The sequence below is a fragment of the Rhinolophus sinicus genome, chromosome 3 (genome assembly GCF_057876585.1).
Source record: "Rhinolophus sinicus isolate RSI-liver-muscle chromosome 3, RSI-T2T, whole genome shotgun sequence".
In the NCBI taxonomy this organism is placed as follows: domain Eukaryota; kingdom Metazoa; phylum Chordata; class Mammalia; order Chiroptera; family Rhinolophidae; genus Rhinolophus; species Rhinolophus sinicus.
In genome coordinates, this window is record NC_142503.1 from 140,357,397 (window position 1) to 140,385,170 (window position 27,774).

A 27,774-nucleotide genomic window follows, 5' to 3' on the forward strand; every position below is an offset into this window, starting at 1 on the left:
CGATCAGCAAGATATTCATTCTTCCCCTTTAATAGCTCTCACATATATCTATCTCTCTGTTGTAATTCTGTTAGCAGATTTTTTCTGTAAATGGCCAAATAGTAAATACTTTAGGCTTTGCAGGCCATATGGTCTTTGTCAGAATCACTGTAGGTCCAAAGCAGCCATAGACATAAATGAATGGGTGTGGCTGTTTTCCATCAGATTATTTACAGACATTGAAATTTGAATTTCATATGATTCATGAAATATTTTTCTTTATTTTTTTTGCACCCCCCCCAACCCTTAAAAAATTGTAAAAACCATCTTTAGCTTGCCTTTCTTACAAAAACAGGCAGCAAGCCAGATTCGGCTCACAGGTAATAGTGTGCCCACCCCTGGGATAGACCAACATTTTTTCTCATCTGAAATATAGCTGTAGTCTCCTACTCCCAGAGTACAGTGACCTCAGCTATGAGTCCTATGTAATACCTGTCATTTTATGGAAGCTTGATAAACATTAATTACTTTTGCTTTGACATTAATTGATTCAAGCAATTTTTTTAATAGAGAGTTCGTAAGAGGTCTCTTCTGGTAAGATTTTGAAAACACATACCATTAAGCAATATTTAGCTCAAACTTTAAAACTTTTAAAGTTGTACTATATATTAAGTAAAATTAGTATTCTTGTGCAAATTTAAAATGAGTATTAGAAAATTAGAATTAAGCAGGACGTCATCAAAATGGCGGCGTGAAGTGAGCCTCTGGAAATCTCCCCTGGAATTTACAACAAATTGAAAAACTATAACTCCACAAAGGACTCCCTGCACAGCAGACAGGCAAGACGAAGAGTCTCATTACTGAATTCACCTAAAGGTGGGAAAATCGCGCGAGCAGGGGAGGAGGGAAGGGAAAAGTGCTGAGACAGCCACGGGCGCAGGACACAGACCTAGATCAGTGCTCCGAGCTTGCTGCATCCAGGGACTACCGCAGCTGCGGGAAAGGGAAGAACTCGGATTGCTAGGGCTACATGGCCCACAGGGCTGAGAGGACAGCATATAACACGGCTGAACCCAACACTCACGGCAGAGACCTCAGAGCAAGGACTGAGGGAAGAAGGCTGAAAACGGTGGTGTAAGCCCTCACTGCCACAGAGAATGGAAGCCTTAGGCACTGAGACGAGTCACCACCTCCCTACCCTCCCAGAGCTCGCCCCGTCCCCACCTGCCCAGTGCTAGAAGCGGAACAGTAGCAGTGTCAGATCAAAAGAACAGAATATTTGCAGTTCTGAAAACTGTGGTCCGCAGACACAGATTCACAGCCCAACTAGTTCCGACAAAGGGGAGGGAGCTGTGGAAGCAGGACCGGCTGTGGTGGTGGTCGCCGCCATTGTTCTAGGCCACCTCTCACAACGCCCCTGACCCCACCTATCTGGGTGGATCCCTGCAGGAGTAAACAGAACTGCTGACACAGGCTCTGAATCCAGTGCAGGAAGAGCTTGGGAACTTCAAAAGCTCTCTGCATACTCCAGGGACGCGGTGCCCTGTGAACCAGGTGAACTGTTAACAGAGGAAAAGCCCACCTTCCAGGGAATCCCCCCATTGTGTGAGAAGCTGGAATAGTGCAGAGAAAACATAGCACTACAGTGTGAGAGAGAAAAAACGGCTGCAGTCGGAGAGGAAATAAAACATTCTACCAACACGTACTGAAAAACAAAAGAAAGACCTCTTCCTATCAACCTGTTGCAGAAGCCACTCCTGTAGATGTCTAGGAAGAGAAATAATAAATCATTAATTGCCATGAATAACCAAGGCAACAAGACAGCTCATAAAGAAAGTGAAAAGTCTCCAGAAAATGAACTTAAAGATATCGAAATATGTGACTTAAATGACAAAGAATTCAAGATTGCAGTTCTGAAAAAATGCAACAAGATGCAAGAAAATACAGAAAGGCAGTTTAATGAACTCAGAAACACAATCAAAGAACAACATGAACATTTTGCCAAAGAGATTGAAATTTTAAAAAAGAACCAAATAGAATTTCTGGAGATTAAGAACTCAATAGAAGAAATGAAGAATGAAGTAGCCAGTTTAGGTAGTAGAGTTGAGCAGATGGAGGAAAGAATCAGTGACATCAAAGATAGAAACCTGGAAATGACACGGATGAAAGAAGAAAGAGACTTGAGACTTAAAAGAAATGAAAGAACTCTATAAGAACTTTCTGACTCCATCAGAAAGAGCAATATAAGAATAATGGGCATACCAGAAGGAGAAGAAAGAGAGAAGGGAACAAAGAGTAGATTCGAACAAATAGTCGATGAGAACTTCCCAAACTTGTGGAAAGAACTGGATCCTCGAATCCAAGAAGCAAATAGAACACCTAATTACCTCAATCCCAACAGGCCTTCTCCAAGGCACATTGTATTGAAGCTGTCAAAAATCAACGAGAAAGAAAGAATCCTGAAGGCAGCCAGGGAAAAGAAGACGGTAACCTACAAAGGAAAGCCCATTAGATTATCATCAGATTTTTCAGCAGAAACTCTACAAACCAGGAGGGAGTGGAACCAAATACTCAAACTATTGAAAGAGAAATTATGAGCCAAGAATAATATACCCAGCAAAGATACGCTTTAGATACGAAGGAGGAATAAAGATCTTTCCAGACATACAGAAACTGAGGGAATTTTCTAATACACAACCTGCACTACAAGAAATACTAAAGGAGGCTATTTGACCACCATCAACAGGGACAATTTGTGGCAACCAAAACATAAAAAGGGGGAGAGTAGGGCCAGCCCAGTTTGTCAGGCGATTGGAGCTCTGTGCTCCTAACTCCAAAGGCTGCCAGTTCGATTCCCACATGGGCCAGTGGGCTCTCAGTGACAAGGTTGCCAGTTCAACTCCTCGAGTCCCACAAGGGATGGTGGGCTCCGCCCCCTGCAACTAAGATTGAACACGGCACCTTGAGCTGAGCTGCCTCCCAGATGGCTCAGTTGGTTGGAGCATTGGGCTCTCAACCAAAAGGTTGCCAGTTCAGTTCCTCGAGTCCTGCAGAGGATGGTGGGCAGCGCCCCCTGCAACTAAAGATTGAACATGGCACCTTGAGCTGAGCTGCTGCTGAGCTCCCAGATGGCTCAGTTGGTTGGAGCGCGTCCTCTCAATGACAGGGTTGCTGGCTCAACTCCCGCAAGGGATTGTGGGCTGCGCCCCCTGCAACTAACAACGGCAACTGGACCTGGAGTTGAGCTGTGCCCTCCACAACTAAGACTGAAAGGACAACAACTTGAAGCTAAATGGCACCCTCCACAACTAAGATTTAAAGGACAACAACCTGACTTCGAAAAAAAAAAAGTCCTGGAAGTACATACTGTTCCCCAATAAAGTCCCCTTGGTTTCATTTGTTTAGCAGGAGAAAGCAAATAATAAAAATCAGAGCAGAACTAAATGAAATAGAGAACAAAAAGACAATAGAAAAAATTAATGTGACAAAGAGCTGGTTCTTTGAAAAGATTAACAAAATTGACAAACCCTTGGCTAGGCTTACTAAGATAAAAAGAGAGAAGACGCTGATAAACAAAATCAGGAATGAAAAAGGGCAAGTTATCACGGATGCCACAGAAATACAAAGGATCATCCAAGAATGCTATGAAGGACTATATGCCACCAAATTCAATAACCTAGAAGAAATGGACAAGTTCTTAGAAACATATAGCCTTCCTAGGCTGAACCATGAAGAACTGTAAAATCTAAACAGACCAATCACCAGTAATGAAATTGAATCAGTCATCCAAAACCTTCCCAAAAGCAAAAGTCTGGGACCACCAGATGGGTTCACTAGTGAATTCTACCAAACCTTCAAAGAGGATCTAACACCAATCCTGCTCAAACTCTTCCAAAAAATTGAAGAAGAGACAGTACTCCCTAACTCATTTTATGAAGCCAACATTACCCTGATACCAAAACCTGGTAAGGACAACAGAAAAAAGAGAACTGCAGACCAATATCTCTGATGAATACAGATGCAAAAATTCTAAACAAAATTCTAGCAAATCGAATGCAGCAATGCATTAGAAAGATTATTCATCAGGACCAAGTGGGGTTCATCCCAGGTGTAAAAGGATGGTTCAACATACACAAATCCATCAATGTGATACATCACATAAACAAAATAAAGGACAAAAATCATATCATTATATCAGTTGATGCAGAAAAAGCATTTGACAAGATACAACATCCATTTATGATTAAAACATTTAATAAAATAGGTATAGGGGCCGGCCCGGTGGCTCAGGCAGTTAGAGCTCCGTGCTCCTAACTCCAAAGACTGCCAGTTCGATTCCCACATGGGCCAGTGGGCTCTCAACCACAAGGTTGCCAGTTCAATTCCTTGAGTCCCGCAAGGGATGGTGGGCAGCGCCCCCTGCAACTCAGGTTGAACACGGCACCTTGAGCTGACCTGCTGCTGAGCTCCCGGATGGCTCAGTTGATTGGAATGCATCCTTCAACCACAAGGTTGCTGGTTCGACTCCCGCAAGGGATAGTGGGCTGTGCCCCCTGCAACTAGCAACAGCATCTGGACCTGGAGCTGAGCTGCGCCCTCCACAACTAAGACTGAAAGGACAACAACTTGACTTGGAAAAAAGTCCTGGAAGTACACACTGTTCCCCAATAAAGTCCTGTTCCCCTTCCCCAATAAAATCTTTAAAAAAAAAAAAAAAAGGTATAGAAGAAAAATACCTTAACTTAATAAAGGCCATATATGACAAACCCTCAGCTAATCTCATAATGGTGAAAAACTGAAGCCCTTTGCTCTACGTTCAGGAACACTACAGGGCTGTCCTCTATCACCTCTGCTTTTCAACAGTGTTGGAAGTCCTTGCCGGAGCAATCAGGGAAGAGAAAGAAATAAAAGGCATCCAAATTGGGAATGAAGAAGTTAAATTGTCACTCTTTGCAGATGACATGATGCTATATATAGAAAACCCTAAAGACTCTACCAAAAAGCTATTAGAAACAATCAAGGAATACAGTAAAGTTGCCGTCTACAAAATCAATGTACAAAAATCCACTGCATTCCTATATACTGACAATGAAATCTCAGAAAAAGAAATTTAAAAAAAAAATTCCTTTGCAATTTCAGCAAAAAGAATAAAATACCTAGGAATAAACTTAATCAAGGATGTGAAAGACCTATATGCTGAAAACTACAAGACATTTTTAAAAGAAATTGAAGAATTCACAAAGAAATGGAAAGACATTCTGTGCTCATGGATTGGAAGAATCAACATAGTTAGAATGGCCATATTACCCAAAGCAATATAAAGATTTCATGCAATCCCCATCAAAATCCCAATGGCATTTTTTAAAGAAATAGAACAAAAAATCATCAGATTTGTTTGGAACCATAAAAGACCCCGAATAGCCAAAGCAATCTTACGAAAAAAGAACAATGCTGGAGGTATCACACTCCCTGACTTTAGCTTGTATTACAGGGCAACTATAATCAAAACAGTATGGAATTGGCAGAAAAACAGACACGTAGACCAATGGAATAGAATTGAGAACTCAGAAATAAAACTACATATATATGGACAGATAATTTTTGACAAAGAAGCAAAAAACATACAATGGAGAAAAGACGGCCTCTTCAATAAATGGTGCTGGAAGAATTGGAAAGCCACGTGCAAAAGAATGAAACTGGACTGCTATCTGTCACCATGTACCAAAATTAATTCAAAATGGATCAAAGACTTAAGCATAAGACTTGAAACAATAAACTGCATAGAAGAAAACATAGGTACTAAAATTACGGACCTTGGCTTCAAAGAGCGTTTTATGAATTTGACTCCAAAGGCAAGGGAAGTAAAAGCTAAAATAAATGAATGGGACTATATCAAACTTAAAATCTTCTGCACAGCAAAAGAAAACATCGACAAAATAAAGAGGCAACCAACTGAATGGGAGAAGATTTTTGCAAACAGTGCCTCCGGTAAGAGGCTAATATCCAAAATATACAAGGAACTCTATGCAACTCAACAACAAAAAAACAAACAACCCAATTGAAAAATGGGCAGACGACCTGAAGAGACATTTCTCCAAAGAGGACATACAAATGGCAAATAGACATATGAAAAAATGCTCAACATCACTAATCATCAGAGAAATGCAAATAAAAACCACAATGAGCTATCACCTCACCCCAGTCAGAATGGCTGTCATCAACAAGACAAATAGTAACAAGTGTTGGAGAGGCTGTGGAGAAAAAGGAACCCTCATACACTGGTGGTGGGAATGCAGACTGGTGCAGCCGTTATGGAAGGCAGTGTGGAGGTTCCTCAAAAAATTAAAAATAGAAGTACCGTGTGGCCCAGCAATCCCTCTCCTGGGTATCTACCCAAAAAATCTGAAAACATTTATCCATAAAGACACTTATGCTCCAATGTTCATTGCTGCTTTATTTACGGTGGCCAAGACATGGAAACAACCAAAATGTCCTTTGATAGATGAATGGATAAAGAAGTTGTGGTATATATACACCATGGAATACTATTCGGCGGTAAGCAAAGATGAAATAGGACCATTTGAGACAACATGGATGGATCTTGAGATTATAATGCTAAGCGAAATAAGTCAGACAGAAGAAGCAGAGACCCATATGATTTCACTGATATGTGGTATATAAGGCAAAAACAACAAAAGAACGAGACAAACAAATGAGAAACAAAAACTCATAGACACAGACAATAGTTTAGTGGTTACCAGAGGTTAAGGGGGGCGGGGTTTGGTAGATGAGGGTAAAGGGGATCAAATATATGGTGATGGAAGGAGAACTGACTCTGGGTGGTGAACACACAATGGGATTTATAGATGATGTAATACAGAATTGTACACCTGAAATCTATGTAACTTTACTAACAATTGTCACCCCAATAAACTTTTATTTTAAAAAATTAGAATTAATCTCTTAATTCTTTTTGGAAAGAGGTGGTATATGCATAATAAGGATTTTTCTTTCATATTTCTGATCAACCTCAAAGTGAATATGAATAAAAAGTAAATATGAGCAAAAGTATATTCTTTAGTAAAATGGAAACTTAATTTTTTTTCAGGTAAAACTACAGAACAACATATCATATCAGATGGCAGACATACATCATTTAAAAGGTAAGAAACTTAATTACCAATTAAAGATAGAAGTACCTAAATGTCTAAAATCCTCAAGAATTAAGAAATAGTAAGACAGCTAAATGAAATAAAATTTTTGAAGAAAGCTTTGAGGGTAAAACATCGTTTTGTCTTAAGATATAATAAAAAATTTTAATGTTGCTTTATATATAATGTACAAGTTAAAACCTGAGGCCTGCATTTTAATCTTGTGCTGTAGACAGAGTTCATGCAGTGAAATGTTGTTAAAAGAATCATCAAATATTAAGCTGTCGCTTCAGAGGCTACATTTCTAGGGAAAAGGTAAGGGGTGATCCCTTTGGACTGTGTCCAATCTGCTGAAATTATCCATTTAGGTCTAGGGATGTTTTGGACAGGTCCTCCAAGCTTAATGTTTTAGAAACCTTGGGAACAGAAAGAAACCTGGGGATGTACACACACACACACACACACACACACACACTGGGGATGCCAAAAAAATGTATACACATTAGAAGAGATGTTATCTGTGCTCAAGCAGTAGATTGCCATAATCAGAAGAGTCTGATTGCTGATGGTAACCACTTTGAGCCAGCTCTTGTAATTGCGGAAGTCAAACGTGACTTGCTTTCATCATTTGGTATCGGTATATATTGAATATTACAATTGATACAGTTTTTTCCTTTCTTAAAATGTGTACACATTTTTTTGGCACCCTCTGTGTGTGTGTGTGTGTGTGTGTGTGTGTGTGTGTGTGTGTGTGTGGTGTGTGTGTATAGTATATATGTGTGTGTGTATATATATATATATATATATATGTATATATATATATATATATATCTTTTTTTTTCTCCCCGTTTAGATGAAGTGGAAGGAGATAACTAAAGCTTTTATGGGAAATAATAAGGAAAACAAGCTCTATGCTTTGTTTACATTACTTCATACCATGGCTGACCTTTGGAGCTTGAGGTCTGAGGATCACCCTTCTCCCTCCCACCCTTTAGTTACAACACTGTGTCTTTTAAAATTTTGCTTGTAGTAACTCTTAGTTTATATATGTAGGTAATAATGCTCTCTAATTTCATAAATATATCTTTATTCTATAACCATTTTGAACCTATGTATTTATTTTTTTTAAGTGTTTTTTTCCAGGACCCATCAGCGCCAAGTCAAGTAGTTGTTTCAATCTAGTTGTGGAGGGCGCAGCTCACAGTGGCCCATGTGGGGATCGAACCAGCAACGTTGTTGTTAAGAGCACTGTGCTCTAACCAACTGAGCCAACTGGCCTGCCCAAACCTCTACAGATAGAATTAGATAATACTATATATTTTATCATCCTCTTGGAGAAGCCAACCCAAATTAGCTTTGTCATTTATTGAAGTTTTGCTCTCACCTGCAAAACCATTAGTAAGTGTTATTTGTGTGTTGTAACCCCAAAATAGGAATTATTAATTTTTTACTATCTATAATTTAGAGCAGCTTTGACTTTCTATTAATATTAGAAATTCGCTTCCTGGGTAGCCACATTTATTTTTCTTGCCTTTGTGTCCATGTTCTGCTCTTTTTGACTCGTAGGAGTGCATTGGAATGACACAGAAGATGCCACAGTGTCAGTGCTTCTTCCAGCCTGCAATTTTTACAAATGGTTTTGCTTGTCAGCAAAGTATATTTCTTATTTAATTGTACCAAGTAGATCTGTGGAATAAAATGTCTTGTGGCGTCTGCAAGTTTGTGTCAAAGAAAACGGCAGCCTATGTTACTGAGTAAAAATCTTTATTGCACCATACTCATATGCATTGGAGTAAATCTTGAGATATTTTGAAATTTTGTGTGATACTCTTCAGCAGAGAAAAAGGCTTTCTTCGAACTCATCCCAGTAGCTGTACAACTTTTGGTTTTAGCGCAGTTTTTTTTTTTTTTTTTTTTAAGATTTTATTGGGGAAGGGGAACAGGACTTTATTGGGGAACAGTGTGTACTTCCAGGACTTTTTTCCAAGTTAAGTGTTGCCCTTTCAATCTTAGTTGTGGAGGGTGCCGTTCAGCTTCAAGTTGTTGTCCTTTCAGTCTTAGTTGTGGAGGGCGCAGCTCAGCTCCAGGTCCAGTTGCTGTAGCTAGTTGCAAGGGGCGCAGCCCACCATCCCTTACAGGAGTCGAACCGGCAACCCTGTGGTTGAGAGGACGTGCTCCAACCATCTGAGCCATCTGGGAGGCAGCTCAGCTCAGCTCAAGGTGCCGTGTTCAATCTTAGTTGTAGGGGGCCGAGCCCACCATCCCTTGCGGGAGTCGAGGAATTGAACTGGCAGCCTTGTGGTTGAGAGCCCACTGGCCCATGTGGGAATCGAACTGGCAGCATTTGGAGTTAGGAACATGGAGCTCCAACCGCCTGAGCCACCGGGCCAACCCCTTAGTGCAGTTTTAAGATTGAATTTCATTAATGTGACTTTTGCACCTTGGGAACTATTTCTACTGAAACAAACTTTTTGACAAGTCGACTATAAAATCCAGACTTAACTATTTTTATTGAAATTAATACTGCATGTAATAGAATTAATACACACGAAGACCCTAAAAAAACCCAAAAAGCTTATGATAGTTAATATTTTTTTGGAAATTAAAAGAGTGAGTTTATTTTTAATTCCTGAGATAATAAATTAACATTCTAGTATACCCTGATTTATTTTGAATAGCTCACCTTACTTTTATGCCTATAAAAATAAGAAAAATTTTGAAGTCAAATTTCCTAGATGTTTTTTTGCTTTACAAGCTGGTCCTAGGTACCCTCTTTCTTAACTATATCCTTAAAATTTTGAAGTTGAATTGAGGGAATATGGCCATGCCTTTCTATAACGTACCCTGGTGTTACTGTCAGAGGTAGAACATCTGGCACAATCAGTTGTGGGCCTAATCTCATTTTAAGTTACTCTGGGAATCCTGTCGTGGTGACCTGGAGCTGCCACACTAGACACAGAGTATCTTTGGGTTCAAAATAAAGAAAACACATAGCAATCAGTTGAAAGTAAAATTGTGATATAAGGAAATTTTGTCTTTAGTTTTGTTTTCTGTTCTGTTTACTTTTCCCCTTTGAAGTCTTTGTTTTGACCCACTCCAAGTACCAATTAGCTCCCTGCTTTATAATCTTTTCTCTGTATTCAAACCGGAGTCTAATATTTTACATGGACTTGAACTTACTCATAATGATGTTTTACTTTTCTTTAATTGTATTTTAAACCTTTTATCTCCATTTAGAAGTGAAAATTTTATTTCCTGATAAAGGAATTTCAAATATTGTTATTGAAAAGCTTTGTAGAAAGGCAGAGAAGCCATCCCAAATCTTGAAATCGTATTAAGCCTCAGGTTCATTCTGAGGGTAAACTAACTTACTCCAATTATGTTAGTACGTAGGAAAAAGAAGCCTGAATAATCCTAAAGATCACCAGTTGAGGATCATTCTCTAATAGCTGCTAGGTAGTGCTGATTTTTTTAAAGAAAATTGTTTATTAGTTAGGCAAAAATCAAATCTTACATTAACCCCCTCTAACTAGCTGAGCTAACTATATGGCTAGGTTGGCATTCTGGTCAAAGTCCTTCTTAGAGTGGAAACTTCCCCAAAGGCATCTTTCCCAATCTTATATCTTTAAGTCAGCAGATCTCATCAAGAAAAAGGAAAAGAAAAAATTTGGCCATTATGTGTGTGTTCTTTTAATTACAGTAACTTTTCAGTTCTAGGACGTTTCCTGCCTGAGCACAGACAGGGTTACTGAACTGGCTCACTCTGTAAGCTACAAAGCTTTTTGTCACTGCCTCCTGGGGGGAATCTCATTGTCTCTGTAGAATCAACATTCATAGCTAGCTGAGGCCAGAGTTTCCTTACCTCTAGCTCTTTGTGTCTTAGGAAAGGGGGCCAGGGTCAAGATAACAAGCTGAATGTGTTATTCTGGGATACCTGGCCTCAGATTTGTTCACTTTCATCTGAGGTGAGGTTAATGGTTGAAAAACTAGGAGATCGGCTATGTTTCATATTAGAGAATTGAGTAAAAAGGGAAACTTGAAATATGGCTTGACTGAACTCATTCATAGAAACAGAGACTAGAATGGTAGTTACCATGGGCTGAGGGTAGGGGTGGGGGTGAGGAGATGTTGGTCAAACTATGCAAACTTTCAGTTATAAGAGGAAAAAGTTTTGGGACTCTAACATACAGCGTGGGGATTGTAGTTAACAATATTATATACTTGAGAGTTGCTAAGAGAGTAGATCTTAAATGTTCTCTCCACAAAAAAGAAATGGTAATTATGTGAAATGATGGATGTATTAGCTAATGCTACAGTGGTAATCATTCTTACAGTATGTAAGTGAATCAAATCACCACGTTGTATACCTTAAACTTGCACAATGTAATACCTCAATTAAAAATTTTTTGAATAAAAAAGTGGCTTGAATATGTAAACATATTAAATGCAAGCATTTTATATGAATCATTTACTTTTCATACCTGATTATTATATCATGCAATGGCTGTTATGCATATATGTTAAACTCTGTGTACCTCAGCAAATGTTCATGTGACCTTAAAATTTTTTTGTTGTTGTCATTGTTAGGATTCCACAATGAAATTTAGAAAGAGGAAAAAATACTTAGAATTCCACCACTAAACATAATAACTGGTAGCATTTTGATATATTTTAGATCAGTCTATTTTTTTTACATGGATATGATTATATTACATGTTTACATTTCCTTTTTTAAAACTTATAGCCCAAGCATTTTTGGAGTAATAAGAGTAATTCTAACCTTTCATGAAAGGTACATGTTTTATTATAGATATAATGTTGGTCCATTATGGTTGGACATTATATTTTAGTCTTAACATGCTTCTTATACAGACTAGATCTCTGTTCCCATTTGTAAAAATTAAGGTTTTCTTGTCTACTTCTTTTTCTTAACTGCTAAGGCTGTTTTTAATTTTTTCTAATTTTTTTAGTCATCTATCCAAGAAAATGACATTTCTCTTCTCTGGATGCATTTCTTTTATTTGTAGGGTCTGAAGAGGGAGTGGCTTTAGAAAATGTGAGGCCAGTGATTATGGATTAAATGTTCACAGAAGAGCATATGGCCCAGTTTTTAATTTACTTACTATCTCAGAATTTAACGTTATTCATTATAATTAAAACTTTCAGCCTTAGTCCATAAATTATGAGCTTTGAAAATGGTATTTTGGTATATATGGAGCAAACCTCAGTAGCAGGACTAGAAATGAGATCTAAAGTGATTGGTACAAAGTTGGGAGTCAAATGTGATTTAAAACGAAAAAGAAACCTTGAATTCTGTACCTATAGTGAACGTATCTAAAAAATATGATCGTCCCGCCCCTGCTTTTATAAAGCAGATAGGTTTAAAGAGATAGGTAGGTTGTTTTTGTTTTTTTTTAACTTGATACTATTTCCACAACTTATTATATGTCTATATAATGCGAAAAGATGTGTGATTTTTTAATTTCTGATTGATGTGAAACCCACTGAGGCTATCTTGTTTTAAAAATAAATTTTATTATCCATGCATGTGTTACAAAAGCAGATTAAATAGGGTACTAATTATATAATTTAACTCCTTCAGAATATAAATAAAGAAAGTGAGAAGTGTACATAATTTTTAAAAATCCTGTAACTTCTCAGTAGGAAGCATTAAAGTGAGTAAACTTTATTCCTTTGATTCTTATCCTGTGTGGATAGAGCAACTTGCTGAACTTCGTCAGGAGTTTCTTCGACAAGAAGACCAGCTTCAGGACTATAGGAAGAACAATACTTACCTTGTGAAGAGGTTAGAATATGAGAGGTAAGGTGCTACATGCAACACATATTTATGAATCTGGAATAGCTATCCAACTTTTGGACAATTCATTTTTTCCTTTCTGGCTTCTGTTTTTCTCCTCTTCTTTCACTTTCTTAGGTCTTTTAAATGTGTTTTGTATTGTCTTTCTATGCCTGTTTGAAATCCATACTCTTATTTTGATATGTTTAACACCATGCCTCTTACGAGGCATGTTGAGTCTGCCCAAGTGAGACAGAAAATCTTGCCTGAGTTTTATTTAATTAGGTGTTGCAAAGATCAAAGGAGATTAACAGTCTGTGATTCTTTTCAAGGGGAATTCACCAGATGAAGACAGCACTGGGAGATGTCCCCAGAGTAGCTGGGGACTGAGTGCCAGCTGCTTCTCTTGCTCTGCACTTCCGTCCTCTTGCTTACACCTCTACACTTAGTTGGTGATGAGGTCGAGGAACCTCTTAGGGGCTTTGAAAACCTTTGTTGTATCTTTAGTCAATTTTACAGTAAATTTTTTTTAGGTCTGCATATGCACACCAAAAATTAGAAAGATTCGCCGTATTTTAAAGGACCATTTGTCCATTTCTAACTTCTTCCTCTTGTAAGTTATTAGTATACATATACTTACATACATGTATTTTAAACTAACAATATTCAATAATTTTCCATATACCTGTAGGATTAAATATTAAACATATTTAGAGGTAATATATTATTTTAGCCTATTAATGTACCAAAGCTTGTTTAATCTCTCCCAATTGCTAAACCATTGTAGTAGTTTTCCTTTTCTTACTATTATGACTATCAGTTATAAAAATCTCTATTCAAAAAGGATTTTTCCTCTCTTATGTTATTTTACTAGTGTATATTCTCAAATACAGAGTTCCTGGAAGAAGGTTTTATTGCTTTTGTTGCCCATATCATGTATATGAAAGATTGCTTTCTAAAATGACTACCAATTTATTAGGTAAATATTTTCCCTTAGCCTCACCAACATGGGCTTTTATAATTCTAACTTGTTTTTGCTAGTACAGGAAATAAGGTAACATCATAAATAAATATAGGATATTTCATTTGCATTTTAATGGTGAAAGTTAACATTTTTCTATGTATTTATTAAACTAGTTGTTTTTGTATGAATGATTTATTTGTATCCTTTGACTATCTGTCCAGTGGAAATTCACAATCTTTGTCTGGTTTGTTCCTTTACATTTTCTCTTGATGGCTCCAGTCTATCTTATTATTAGTTTATTTCATTCTTGCTCTTCTTGTGGTTTAGACTTTTATTGTTGTGTTTAAAGTACTCACTATTGGATGAATTATCTGCTGCCCCTCCTTTTCAGCTCTCATAATTCTATCTTTTCTCATCTGTTACTATATAATTGGTCTCTATGATTGTATTTTTCTCTTCTGTGATTGAAGTTGGCTTTGACAATTTTTTTCATAAATGCAATTTATAAAAATAAATTTTCATCTTTCTAATTTCCATTTTTGAATTATTTTTATCAGTATTCTTTATCCTCTATTAAAGATTAAAATATTTTTAAGAATTTTGATTGTGAGCTGTATTTATGTCTGTTCTTTGTCCTTCCTTGCCCACTCTCCTGCCAACAAAATGCTTTATCTTTATAAATGTATGTTTTCAACTTCTAGACAACTTGAGAATCCAATCCAAGATAATATAGTTTAAAAGAATGACTTTGTAATTTAGTTTTCAGTGTGGACAACAGATCAAGGAATTAAGAGCACAGCATGAAGAAAATATTAAAAAGTTAGCAGACCAGTTTTTGCAGGAACAAAAGGTAAATTTAAAAAATACTTTAAATATGTTCTTATTATAAATCTCGTAATTTAGAAATTAAAATATGTACTTTTGTCATAAAACATTGCATTTTTAAGTATTCTAGCCTGCCTAATTCTAAAATGACTTGAAGTGACTTTATTGCCAAGTAAATTAGGTATTTGCAAAAATATAACTTCAACTCTTAAACCTAATTTTGAATTAAATATCTTTTATCTGACTTTTAAAAATAATTTCTGCTGTTAATATATTTATCAGATTGTAAAATGGAAAGCATTTTACTGAAAAATCAATCACTTCCTATTTTTATGCTTTTGAGAAATAGAAAAAAATTGAGAAACTTTCTCCTTAATTATAAATACTCTGAATTCCTTTCTTAAAACACAGAAACACTAGTCACTATTTTGATTCATATTTTTGGAGATGGCAAATTCTTTTATTAATTTATCCATTTTCAGTTGATATATATTACTAAGGCCCTGCTATTAATGAAGGGAATCTGAAGATTAGTTGTCATTTGGACATGCATTTTTTTATACCCTGTAATCTTATCTGTCTGTGGTTTGTATAAAGTCTTGTGCTTTAAAGTAAAGAGAGGTTGAATAGTGAAAAACATTTATCTTGCTCTTTGGTAGCATCTTCTCTAAAGGACTAGAAGTTAAGGAAACCAGATTTTCCTTCTTAACTGTTTCACTATTTTACAACATGATATTGAGGGCATCGTTTTTTCTCCATTTCATTTTTTGAATCTACAAAGTGAAATACCTTGTTTCCCTGAAAGTAAGACCTAGCCAGACAATCAGCTCTAATGCATCTTTTGGAGCAAAAATTAATGTAAGAACCGGTCTTATATAAGACCCGGTCTTATATTATAGTAAAATAAGACCGGGTCTTATATTAATCTTTGCTCCAAAAGACGCATTAGAGCTGATTTTCCGGCTAGGTCTTATTTTCAGGGAAACATGGTAGCTACTGCCTGTGTGCAGTCTACCTTGAAGAGATGTGAGGATTGATTGCTGAAAGATGGCAGGCCTGAGTGAGCTAGTAAGTACAACCAGAATGTGTTATTGAGACACTGGATGGTTAGAGGAGCATAGTAGAAGATAAAAGGAAGGGGAAGAGAGGTTTGCTGTTGCATTTTTGTTATTACAAGCCCATATAAATAATGGGGTAAGTTTGCTCTCTTCTGTTCTTCCAAGAAGCACAGATAAGAGCTTTTTCCCTTTTCCAGGCAAGTGTAGTTCTCTCTTTCTGCTCTTCTACACTAGGCTATTTTTATAATTAATTAACATCCTCTCCAATTTTTTTTTTTTTTTTGCCATTAACCTGCCCAAAGTGGAACAAGGTGGGGAGAAATAGAGGTGCCTAGAGAACTTCCACTTACCCTTCAGACCACCTGTGTAATTCTCCCCACTGTTTCTTTATTCCATGTTTTTCAACTACTATAACAAGTTGATTTTGTGAAATTTGAGTTGTTTTTTCATAGGAACAAATCCAATGCAAGCTATATGAAATAAGCACAAATTGTATTCAGGGATTTTTTTTCTTTTTTTAACCAAGCACATGTCTATTTTATGATGGGAAAATTTTAAGAAATTCACATTTTCATGTCTATAAATCTTATTGGAACATAACTACACCCATTTGTTTACTGCTTTCACATTACAAAGGAAAAGAAATTGTTGCAGACCAGAGGAGACTAATGAGACCTGAGGACTTAAATACAGTATAGTATCCTGGGTTGGATCCTGGAACAGAAAAAGGACTTAATGAAAACAGTGGTGAAATCTAAATAAAGTCTGGAGTTTGATTAATAATGTACTAATGTTGGTTTCTTAGTTTTGTAAATGTACCATGAGGTTAACGTTAAAGGAATATTTTTTAATTAAAATTTATTGGGGTGACATTGGTTAGTAAAATTACATAGGTTTCAAGTGTACAATTTTGTAATACATCATCTATATATCATACTGTGTGTTAACCACCCAGAGTTAGTTCTCCCATAAAGGAAATTAAGTGAGGGGTAATTACTTTTCTACAAATTTAAAATTATTTCAGTATAAAAAGTTTATTTAAAAAGTAGTTAGGTGGCCCTCTTACCAAATCACCAACATTGCATTTAGAAAACTATCTTATTTTATTGAGACTATTTAATATCCATTCACATAAAGGTACTGTCATTAATAACTCAGCAAAGGGACATCTTTACCTATTTTAAATGGAAAAGTATTTTTGAACAGTAGTTTGTTGACTTTTGTTTAATATTGTTTGTTTTATCCATATCTGTGAAGCAGTGGAGTATTATAGAAATAGCCTTATGAAAAAGCGTTATAGTAAAAATGCACAGAGATGCAGGATAGCTGCTTAGGTTTTGCCTCACTGATGTTTTTTCACCCTTGGCCTTCATATTGACATGTTTAAAAATTTCATTTTATCATTTCACTCAAAAATTAAGCTCTCAGATTTGACTATAGCTTATCAAGTTCCCAGAAAATGTGGGAATGAGAAACATTATAGTTTGAATGCCTTCTCCACAATTCTCTCAACTCTCTAGCTTTGTAACTTGGAACAAATGACTTCTTTAAACCTCAGTATTATTTTGTTTTTCCCAAAACTGGTGGGGGGTGGGAGATGAGGGTAAGGGGGATCGAATATATGGTGATGGAAGGAGAACTGACTCTGGGTGATGAACACACAATGGGATTTATAGATGATGTAATACAGAATTATACACCTGAAATCTATGTAATTTTACTAACAATTGTCACCCCAATAAATTTAATAAAATTTAAAAAAAAAAAAAGATAAAGTTGAAAGCGATATGTAAACTATGAAACATGGTGCGAATGTTTGTTCATTTTATCCGCCAGGTACACTGGAGTACCTACACCTGATTGTGAAAGTACCTTTTTCCTTTATTGTGACAAATTCTTACAATGTGGCTCTTGCAGATTTCCTGTAGATTTTTTTAGTACTATTTTTTTAAATAACATTACTAACGATTACATTGCATAGTATTTTAGAGTTGACAAACCATTTATAAATGCATTAAATATGAAGTAGAAGGACCTACCGTGTCTCCCCAAAAATAAGACCTAGCCAGACAATCAGCTCTAATGTGTCTTTTGGAGCAAAAATTAATATAACACCCGGTATTATATTATATTATGTTATATTATTTAAGACAGGGTATTTATTATATTACATTATATTAAAGACCAGGTATTATATTATATTGCATTATACCTGGTCTTATATTAGACCAGGTCTTATATTAATGTTTGCTCCAAAAGACACATTAGAGCTGATTGTCCGGCTAGGTCTTATTTTCAGGGAGACACAGTAATGTGGCAACCCAAGCATGTCTACTTGACACTTTGCCTCTCCCAATTTTCTACTGAGGTGACTCAACCAACATAAAAGAGAAAACTGGCCCAACAATAGAACTGAGTCAGGCCTAACCATATACCTGAAGATTCAAGTTTCCAAGGAGATGATATGGTTAGGAGCAAGTTGGAGGGAACCCTGACCTGTATATTGTTCTGCCATTACTTCTTGTGCTTGAGAGGCCAGTGCACCTGGGAAGAAGTTTGCCTGTTTTCTAGACTTGCTGTTTCTGCTTGGGGAACAGCCTGACAATGTCAGTAGTCATCTGTCTCACTTCACGGGGCATCTGTGTGCCAACTTCCTGCTGTCTGCATCCTGCTGGATTACAACATATGCCCGTAGAGCCCCCACCCTGCCCATAGCGCCCAGAACTGTAGGCCTCTACAGCAACCTATAGTGCTCAGCAAGACTCTCTTCTTACAGAATCACTCCCTTAGCATAGCCAAAGAGAACTGCCTCTGCCTAACATTTTAGGCCATTTACTGTAGTTAGAGACTTTAAAAGGCGTTGGTTATTCTTTGACTTCATGTCAGGTATAAAAACTGAACAGAAAATAATATTATATCCTACATCTCCAAGTGTTTGAAATTTGGGCCCATTGTACTGTTTCAGAAAATAAACTGTTTCAAAACATTTAATTAATAGTTGTGTCAATGACTTAATGTTTTGAACTGAAAAATATTTACTGTTACTAAATCTTTATCTAACAGCAAGAGGCGCACCAGTTTGAATTAAAAGGTGGAAATGAATTGGGTATAAACAACCATGCAGTACCTGAAAATGTTCCAAAAGTAGCTGAGAATGCTGCAGAGAACAATGAAGAACCTTCAAGCAATCATATTCCACATGGGAAAGGTATTACCATTATTTTGTTCTGTGTTAATAGGATATTCTTTTCTCATTTTGAAGTGAACATTTTCAATCATAAAGAATATTGATTTATTTTAATTCAGTTATGATTAGGTATCTGTATTGTTTCAAATTTAGGTCCGTTGATAGAGGAGAAAAACAGTTATTTTAGAGTTACAACTATGTCCAGATATATGCATAAAGATATTCAGTCAGTGTAGCTTTTTACTTTAGAAACTGGTTGTTGCATTCCTTAAACACTTTCAATGTATATAAGGAAAAATATAGAATTATATCTTTTGTTCCTTGGGTAGAACAAATCAAACGAGATGGTGATGCAGGAATGCCTGGAATAGAAGAGAATGACCTTGGAAAAGTTGAAGATCTTCCCACTGGTAAGTAAAAGTTATTAGAGTATTTAACTAAAGCAATAATATTATTTTTCATGTGACCCTATTTTCTTTTTCAGTAACACTTGAGTAAAGTCACAGATAGCTGCGTGACTGATATTTCCAGTTAGGTAACTACCCATTAATTGCCAGAACTTTTTGGATATAATTTTTATGAAAAATTTTGCTAAAACGTGTAAAAAACTTGTTTTTGCCTTGATAAGAGTCAGCCATATTTGAACCTTTCCTTGATTACTCAGAGTTATTGTTCATGACAGTTATGCTATGTTAGAGCCATTTATGTTTACTGAAAGAATATATGGCTCATTTCGTTTGGACTAAATGTTCCTGGATTGCTGTGTGATTGGTGTGCTTTCATATGGCATAGTAATACCCTTACATAGGTTTTCAGGAGTTGGCTTGTCCTTTTAGTTAATTATGCCACACCTTAAATAGTTTACTCACTGTTTTTTCTTTTCTTTTAAGGCCACTTCTGCTCAGTGTATATCTCTTTCTTCATTAATGTGTCTGTTTCTTATGCATTTCTATTTGAAGTCTTTATCACTGCTGCTGTCCTAATCCCATTCAGCTTTTTTTTTTTTCACGTTTCTTTTTCTTGCCATTTCTGTGTTTCTTGGCTATCATAGGTGTTTCCTCCCTGCCGATTCCAATTTATTATGTAGGAAAATCGGAAGTAACAGCATGTCTGTGGTTCTTCTCAGCTGTTTTTATTCCTTTTCAATCTCAGTAATTATTTCTGTGGTTACACCTTATTGTATGTGGATGAAATTGCTGAGTGTCTGAGATCCAAATGAATGAAGAATTAGTCCTTTCATTTGTATAGTTTTATTATCTTCTCAAACTCTTTCATGTCTGTATTCTTTTGAGTTCCAACTCACAGTATATTCCCCTAAAATAAAGGTAAGGAAAAGAACAATAGCATGAGTTTAAAAATATGGAGCTAGAATGAGCATGATTTGTTTGCAGTGAAGTTATCCAGTAATTCTTAAAGTAGGGTCCTTGGACCAGGAGTGTCAGCATTACCCAGGAACTTGTTAGAAATGTAGATTCTTAGGTCCCATTCCAAACCTACTGAATGAGAAATTCTAGGGATGGAGCCCAGCAATGTTGTTTTAACAAGCTCTCCAGGTGATTTTGATCTATGCTAAGGTTTTAGAACCATTGTCTAGACATTAAAGAAAAGTTGAGAGCAAAGATATATTGGTCTCAATTTCTGCAGCACTTACTCTACGAGTATTCCTAGACTTACTGAGTTTTAGGTTGATTAATCTCTTTTATATTGCCCTTGTTTATATTTTAAGTTACACCTAAAGTTTTGCCAAGTATAAACCGCAGCTTTCTAACATGTAGAAGCAACCTATTCAGATATATGACCAAAGGTTGTTTATCTGCTTGCATGCATTTTTCATGTCATATAGCTACAAAAATTATTTACATTTAAATATATAATTTAAAACTTCTGTTGTCCATTTCAACATAGTTTTCAAGTTAAATTTTTATCATTACTACCCTAAATGTATAATATCTCAATTTATTTTCTCATTGGTCCACTATCATAGTTTATTACCTGGTCACCAGGAAATTCCAGAGTTAGGGTAAAATGAAATGGGAATGCAAAAGGTCTTAGAGATTTTATCTTAACCATTTTTAGGTATATTGTCCTTATCAGATACGTAATTTTCAAATGTCTTTTATACATGAATGACTTCAACAGAGCAAAAATCCTATCTTACTGCTTCTGCTTGCTTAAAAAAAAAAGCAGCATACAACCAGTTCATTAGAATTACAAAGGATGAATGATGCTACTTTTGATTAGATGCCAACAAATTCAAGTTTGATGTTTACAATATGAATTTTCTATATTAACTCCTGTAATGGCGGTAGCACCATAATTTAGAACTGGAACGAAACACCGAAAATGTATATATTTTGTGTAAATTTAGCATTAGTGCCCCAAATTTCTTTATACGCAGACACTGTCTACAGTGTCGTGGCACATTAGAGGCCTTCCTCTGGATTAATTTTTCTTTCTCTTTTTTTTTTTTCTTTAAACAAATCAGTAGTTTATTTGGGGTCTTAAAGGATTTCAGGAGGCACAGATTCAGAGAATACCTGAAACCTGCTCCATGATTTTCTTTTTATTTGATTTTCTGTAATTTGAAAATTCTCTGCTGTGATATAGGTTTATGGAGTTTTTGTTCTTGTTGGGTTTTTTGTTTTGTTTTGTTTTTTGGCATTTATCCTGCTTGGTGTTCTCTGAGCTTCCTGGATCTGTGGTTTGGTGTCTGACATTCATTTGGGGGAAATTCTCGGTCATTATTGTTTCAAATGTTCTGATCTTTTCTCTCTTCTCCTAGTATTATACATATGTTACAACTTTTGTAGTTTTCCTAGATACTCTGTTTTTTGGTGTGTGTTTTTCCAGTTTTTGTTCTGTTTGCTTTTTTGTTTCTGAGGATTCTATTGCTATCTCCTGTAGCTCAGAGCTTCTTCCCTTAGATGTGTCCAGTCTACTAATAAGCCCATCAAAGACATTCTTCAATTCTGTTACAGTGCTTTCGATCTCTAGCATTTCTTTTTGGCTCTTTCTAGGATTTCCATCTCTCTGCTTAGATTGTCCATCTGCTCTTGCATGCTGTCTACTTTATCTCTACTTTTATTAGAGTCCTTAGCATATTAATCATAGTTATCTTAAATTCCTGGTCTTATAATTCTAGCATCTCTGCCATGTTTGGTTCTGATGCTTGCTCTGTCTGTTTAAATAATGTTTTTTGCCTTTTGGTATACCTTGTAATTTTTTCTTGATAGCTGGACATGATGCACCAGGAAAATAGGCTGTTAGTAATGTGGTAGTGAGGTTTTCTCAGATTTTTTTCACCCTCACCACCTCCCACCGTAGGTGGACAGGATGGCTAGAGTGGGCTGGAGTTGGGGACAGTTATGCGCAGCTTAACAACGGGATCCGTTCTGAGAAATGTGTTGGTAAGTGATTCTTGTCGTTGTGCAAACATCTTAGAGTGTACTTATACACACCTAGATGGTCTAGCCTACTACACACGTAGGCTATATGGTATAGCCTATTGCTCCTAGGCTACAAGGCTGTACAGCATGTTTCTCTATAAAACAACAGAAATAAGTCAAGCACAAGAGAAAATGATGCAATCAAGAGATGGAGTAAATATGAGATGTATGAGGCCACTGCTGGCATAACGCAGCATATCATTTTACAGCAATCCTTTTTTTTAATAATAGAAAGAGTATACTCTGAAGTAATGATAACAGGTATAGTATAGTAAATCCATAAACCAGTAACAGTTATTTAGTATTATCATGAAGTAGTATGCACTGGACATAATTGTATGTGCTGTACTTTCATACAACTGGCAGCGTGGTAGGTTTGATTACACCAGCATCACACCAAACATGCAAGTAGTGTGAGGTGCTTTAATGTTGCAGCAGCTATGACTTCACTAGGCAACAGGAATTTTTCAGCTCCATTATAATCTTATGGGACTGGCATATATACAGTCCATCATTGACCAAAATGTCGTTATGTAGCACATGACTGTATTTCCCTTCCTCAGGTCAGTTAGGCTCTGATAATACCCCAGCAGGTTAGGCTCTGTTTAACCAGTTTCTCCTGAAGGCAGGCCTTGTTAAGAATGCAGTGCTTTGGTGTATTTCAGCATGGTTCCTTTTCCCCTGACCAAGGGGATGTTTCTCCAGTACTTGCCACTGGAACCTAGTGGGGTTCCTGGAGATAAATCTCATAATATTGTCGTGGTCCCCCTGTGACTGGGTTCCCTGAAGTTTATCTTTCTGAGTTGTCCACACTGAGCCTCCACCAATTCGACAATTATAGTTCAGGTTTTCCTACCCTGGCATTGGTTCCTGTGGCAGTTTCTGTTTATGAGTCTCCCCTGTATTCCATGACTTCCTGTAGTCTCCTGATAGTCTCTCCAGTGTTGGGGCAGTGGCTTGCCCTGTGTCCTCCTCTCTCTTATGAATCCAAGAAGCGTTGTTGATTTGTCGGCCTGTTTAGCTTTTTACTTGTTAGGACAGAGTGATGACTTGTAAACTATCTGCATGTGAAACCAGAAACAGGAAGTCCTCTGGATTAATTTTTGAATCTCTTTAAATTGGTGGTGCTTTGCCTTGAAAATCATTGTTTATATCAGTTATCCTTAATTGTTTAGAGAAGTATTTTGAGTAGAAAGATTATTTTGACATAGTAACTGGTGAAAAGAAACTATGAGCTAGGTCGTCAGTCAGATGCAAAACTAAAGTAAAGCCACGTTGAATCTCTTTGTATGTTGAGTTCCCAGCATGGTGCTTGCATTTGGCAGGGGCCCAGCAGTGTGCATGGTTCAATTACCAGAATATTTTTAGTGGTGAGGCAATGGTCCCTGGAATCAAATTGCCCAGATTCAGAGACTTGGCTCTATCTTTTAACAAGTTTATGACCATTTATTTGCCTTTATCTTTATCAGTTAAATAGGATAATAACAATTCCAACCTCATAGGGTGAATGTGAAGTTTAAATTCATTTTAGTGCCTGGCACATAGCCAGTGCTATATAAATCTTAGCTGCTATTGTTATTATGATGATGATTTCATATCATTACAAACATATTTGGTACCTCCTTGTCACTCCTCTTACTGTTTCTTTTTCTCCCTGAAGTAGTCTATGCCAAAATTCTTAATGCCAGTACAAGTGGAGTTCCTAATGGCTATAGAGGCAGTAACTCCACAGAGGAAGTAGAGAAAAGAACACATCCTTGTAACTTAAAAACACACTCTTAGGTGTTAATGACAGTTTTGTTTACGACAGCCAGTACTATACTAAAAACTATATAACAAAGTGCTGAACTATTGTAAAATATGGCTCTGATACAGTCAAGGGGTATCTAACATATAGCTGTGGGTTAGCACGATATTTTGGCTTCTCAGCTTCCAAAGCCATGGAGCTAAACCTCATTGGGTTTTATTTGTTTTTAATGCTGATGTGGAGCTAGTTATCAAGATTGTACGGGAGTCTATAATTTAACCCATTACCTTCCTGACCTGGATATTTACCTATATGCTGTTTTAGGCACCTGTGATGTTAGGCCGTTACATTTTTATGTCATTAGTTTTTAAACTTTTTTAGCTTAAGAAACATTCCAAACATACAGAAAAGCAGAGAATAACATAATGAATAGCCAAGTACCCACTGTCCTAAAAGAAAAAAAAGCAAACAAAAATAATGGAACATTTTGCCACATTTGTCTCAGATATTTCTGCTATTGATGTTAAAGAAATAGAACATTACTGATAAGTTAAAGCCTCCCTGTGTACCCTCCAGATCCCATTTCTATGTCTTCTTCCCCAGGGATAACTAATATGCTGAGATTGGTTTGTATCGATTTCCATACATGTTTTTAGACTTTTACTGCATTTCTAAGCATCTATAAACTTATATATAAAGCATTGTTTTGTTTTCTGCCTTAAACTTTGTCTTATTGTGTGTATTATTCTGCAACTTTTTCCCTTCAATATTATGCTTTTGAGACTTGCCCATATTATATCTGTGGCTTTTTAAAAGTTATAATTATTTCATTGTATAAATACACCATAATTTATTCACATATAGTAAACAATTAGGCTGCTTCCAATTTTTGTTATTTAAACAATACTACAATGGACATTCCTGTTATGTCCACATGAGAGTCTTTACATACTTCTAGTATTTGACTAGTACATTGAGATAAAAATGTAAGGCTGGGCTAACTCTAGGGATCTAGTTCACCCAGGCCCTACCCAGTCATTGAAGGTAGAGATCAATAACTCAGCACACTGGTAAACCATAAACAGTTCCCAGCACAATGATTGCAAAACTGTGCACAAGGATATGATTTTTAACTAGAGTTCTTACATCATAGGTTTTCTTCAGCTTCACTAATCTCAGTTTACATTTCTGCTAGTAATATATGACAGTTGCTTTTTATCCACATCCTCACTAACATCTGGGTTTGCTATATTTTAAATATTTTGCCAATCTGATGGTTATAAAATGGTATCTCATTTTGAATTTGCCTTTGTACTAGTGACATTAAGCATCTCTTCATATGTTTATTGATCATTTTGGTTGTTTTCTGTGAATAGCCTGGTAATCATTTTTGCTCATTTTTCTATTGGATCGTTGGTATTTTCCTTATTGATTTTTAAGAGTTCTTTAATAGTATGTAATGCAGATACCTTTTCCATGTCATGCGTATCAACAGAAGGAAAGTTTTATTACAATTACTTGGAAACTTCTTTCTAGTTTTAAGGTCCAATCAATCTCATAGTAAAAATTACTTCTAATGATATCCCTTGGGGAAAAAACCCTATGTAAATATAAAGAGTTTTATGTACTTGAGCAATTGGAAGTTATTTTCTAATTAATAACTTAGAAAAGAGAAAGTTACTTCTTTTGTTTTTTTATTATTAGGTAGAGCTACTCTATCAGATAATTAGTTGTCTAGAACAAAGGCTTTCAACTTTATTTTGGAATCACTGAGATGTTAAAAAAAAAAATACTGATGCCTGCATTCCACTCCATAATTTCATAAATTATTCAAAAAATACATTTGTTTAAAAGAATTACAAGTATTTACAGTAATATTTGAGAGGAGAAAAAAGAAGAGTATGTTTTAAAGAAGCAATATGGTTGATCTTTTTGTTGTAATGATTCTTTCTCTAAAAGTTAGAACTTTTAGAGGAAAAATTATCTAAATTTATTTTTTTAATTAAAAATTTTTAGCAAATTAAATCGCTGTAGATATACTTAAGTAAATTTTTCTCTTAGGCATCTTGTAAAATAGGAATTGGTAAACTGCACCTTGGTTGCCTGTTTTAATAAATAGTTTTGTTGAAGTAGTACCACGCTCATTTTTTAATGTATTATATGGCTTCTTTTGTGCTAGAACAGCAGAGTTGAGTATAGCCTACAAACTTAAAATATTCACTATCTGGCCCTTTAAGACAACTTTTTAAAGATCCCTGTTATAGAAGAAACAAATTATGTAAAATTGGGCTTTTTTTGGTAGGAGAAAAATACTTATACTCGCATAATATCAAATTGTAAGTATTCCTGAAAATTGCTACTAAAGATACATAAACTTCTAATAATATATTTGGTTTAAAATTGAAAGATATTTCTTTCATTTTTATTTCATTGTCATATTTTATGGGGCCACAATTTATACTAGCCACAGTTAAGAAAAAAGGAATCAAAATAGGATCTTGAACTAGCAAGTATCATCCAGAGAGAATAGGATAGTTAGGACTCAGGGGGTTTAAGGGTTTAATTGGTGCCCCTTTCTCTTACTTTTTATAAAGTACTTCTAAAGTATTGATTTTTAGTGGTTGTTCTAGGGATTACTATATGTATCCTTTCTATATCATGCTCTACTTGAGCATGAAATAATATTGTACCACTTCATATAAAATGTTAGAATTTTACAAATATATAATTCCATTCACCTTGCCTCATTCTTTGTGCTGTCATACAGTTGACTTCTATGTTAAAAATCCCAGTATTTTAAATATTATTTTCATTTTTTATTATTTACTTTTTTTTTTTTTTTTTTTAATAAATTTTATTAGGGAATACTGGGGAACAGTGTGTTTCTCCAGGGTCCATCAGCTCCAAGTAGTTGCCCTTCAATCTAGTTAGTTGTAGAGGGCACAGCTCAGCTCCAAGTTCAGTTGCCATTTTCAATCTTTAATTGCAGGGGGCGCAGCCCACCATCCCATGCAGGAATTGAACTGGCAACCTTGTTGTTGAGAGCTCAGGCTCTAACCAACTGAGTCATCCGGCCACCCCTCTGGAATCTCATTGTCTTCAATCTAGTTTTGGAGGGAGCAGCCCACTGGCCCATGTGAGAATTGAACTGGCAACCCTGTTGCTCAGAGCTTGCACTCTAACCAACTGAGCCATCTGGCCGCCCCTAAAAAGCCTTTTAAGAAAATTAAAGAAAATATGGTCTCTTCCATTTACCATATATTTACCAATTCTAGTGCTCCTTATTCCTTCCTTCCTGTGGATTCTAATTTCTGTCTTATCATTTTCCCTCCATCCTGAAGAACTTACTTTAGCATTTCATGAAATGCAAGTCTATTAACAACAAATTTTCCCACATGTGTTTACCTGAAAACATCTTTATTTTATAATTTTTAGTGATATTTTTATTGGATATGGAAATTTGGGTTGATATTTTTCGTTTTTCTTTCAGCACTTTAAAGATATAATCCCACTGTCTTCTATCCTCCACTGATTCTAAGTCAACCATTCTTTTGTGCCCTTAAATTATTATGTATCTTTTTCTCTAAGTGCTTTTAAGATTTTTTTCTTCAGCTTTAATT

At 36.0% G+C, this 27,774-nt stretch overlaps 1 protein-coding gene across 2 annotated transcripts in view; it reads left to right on the forward strand.

The window, feature by feature from the left end:
• Positions 1-27,774, forward strand: part of GOLM2 (golgi membrane protein 2) — a 97,751-nt gene that overhangs the window by 24,046 nt on the left and 45,931 nt on the right. For both annotated transcript variants that reach the window (XM_019725321.3, XM_019725322.3), the window contains exons 2-6: positions 7,088-7,142; positions 12,849-12,951; positions 14,651-14,741; positions 18,838-18,982; positions 19,291-19,371. In XM_019725321.3, the coding sequence (XP_019580880.2) occupies positions 7,088-7,142; positions 12,849-12,951; positions 14,651-14,741; positions 18,838-18,982; positions 19,291-19,371 (475 nt within the window). The remainder of the gene's footprint in view (positions 1-7,087; positions 7,143-12,848; positions 12,952-14,650; positions 14,742-18,837; positions 18,983-19,290; positions 19,372-27,774) is intronic.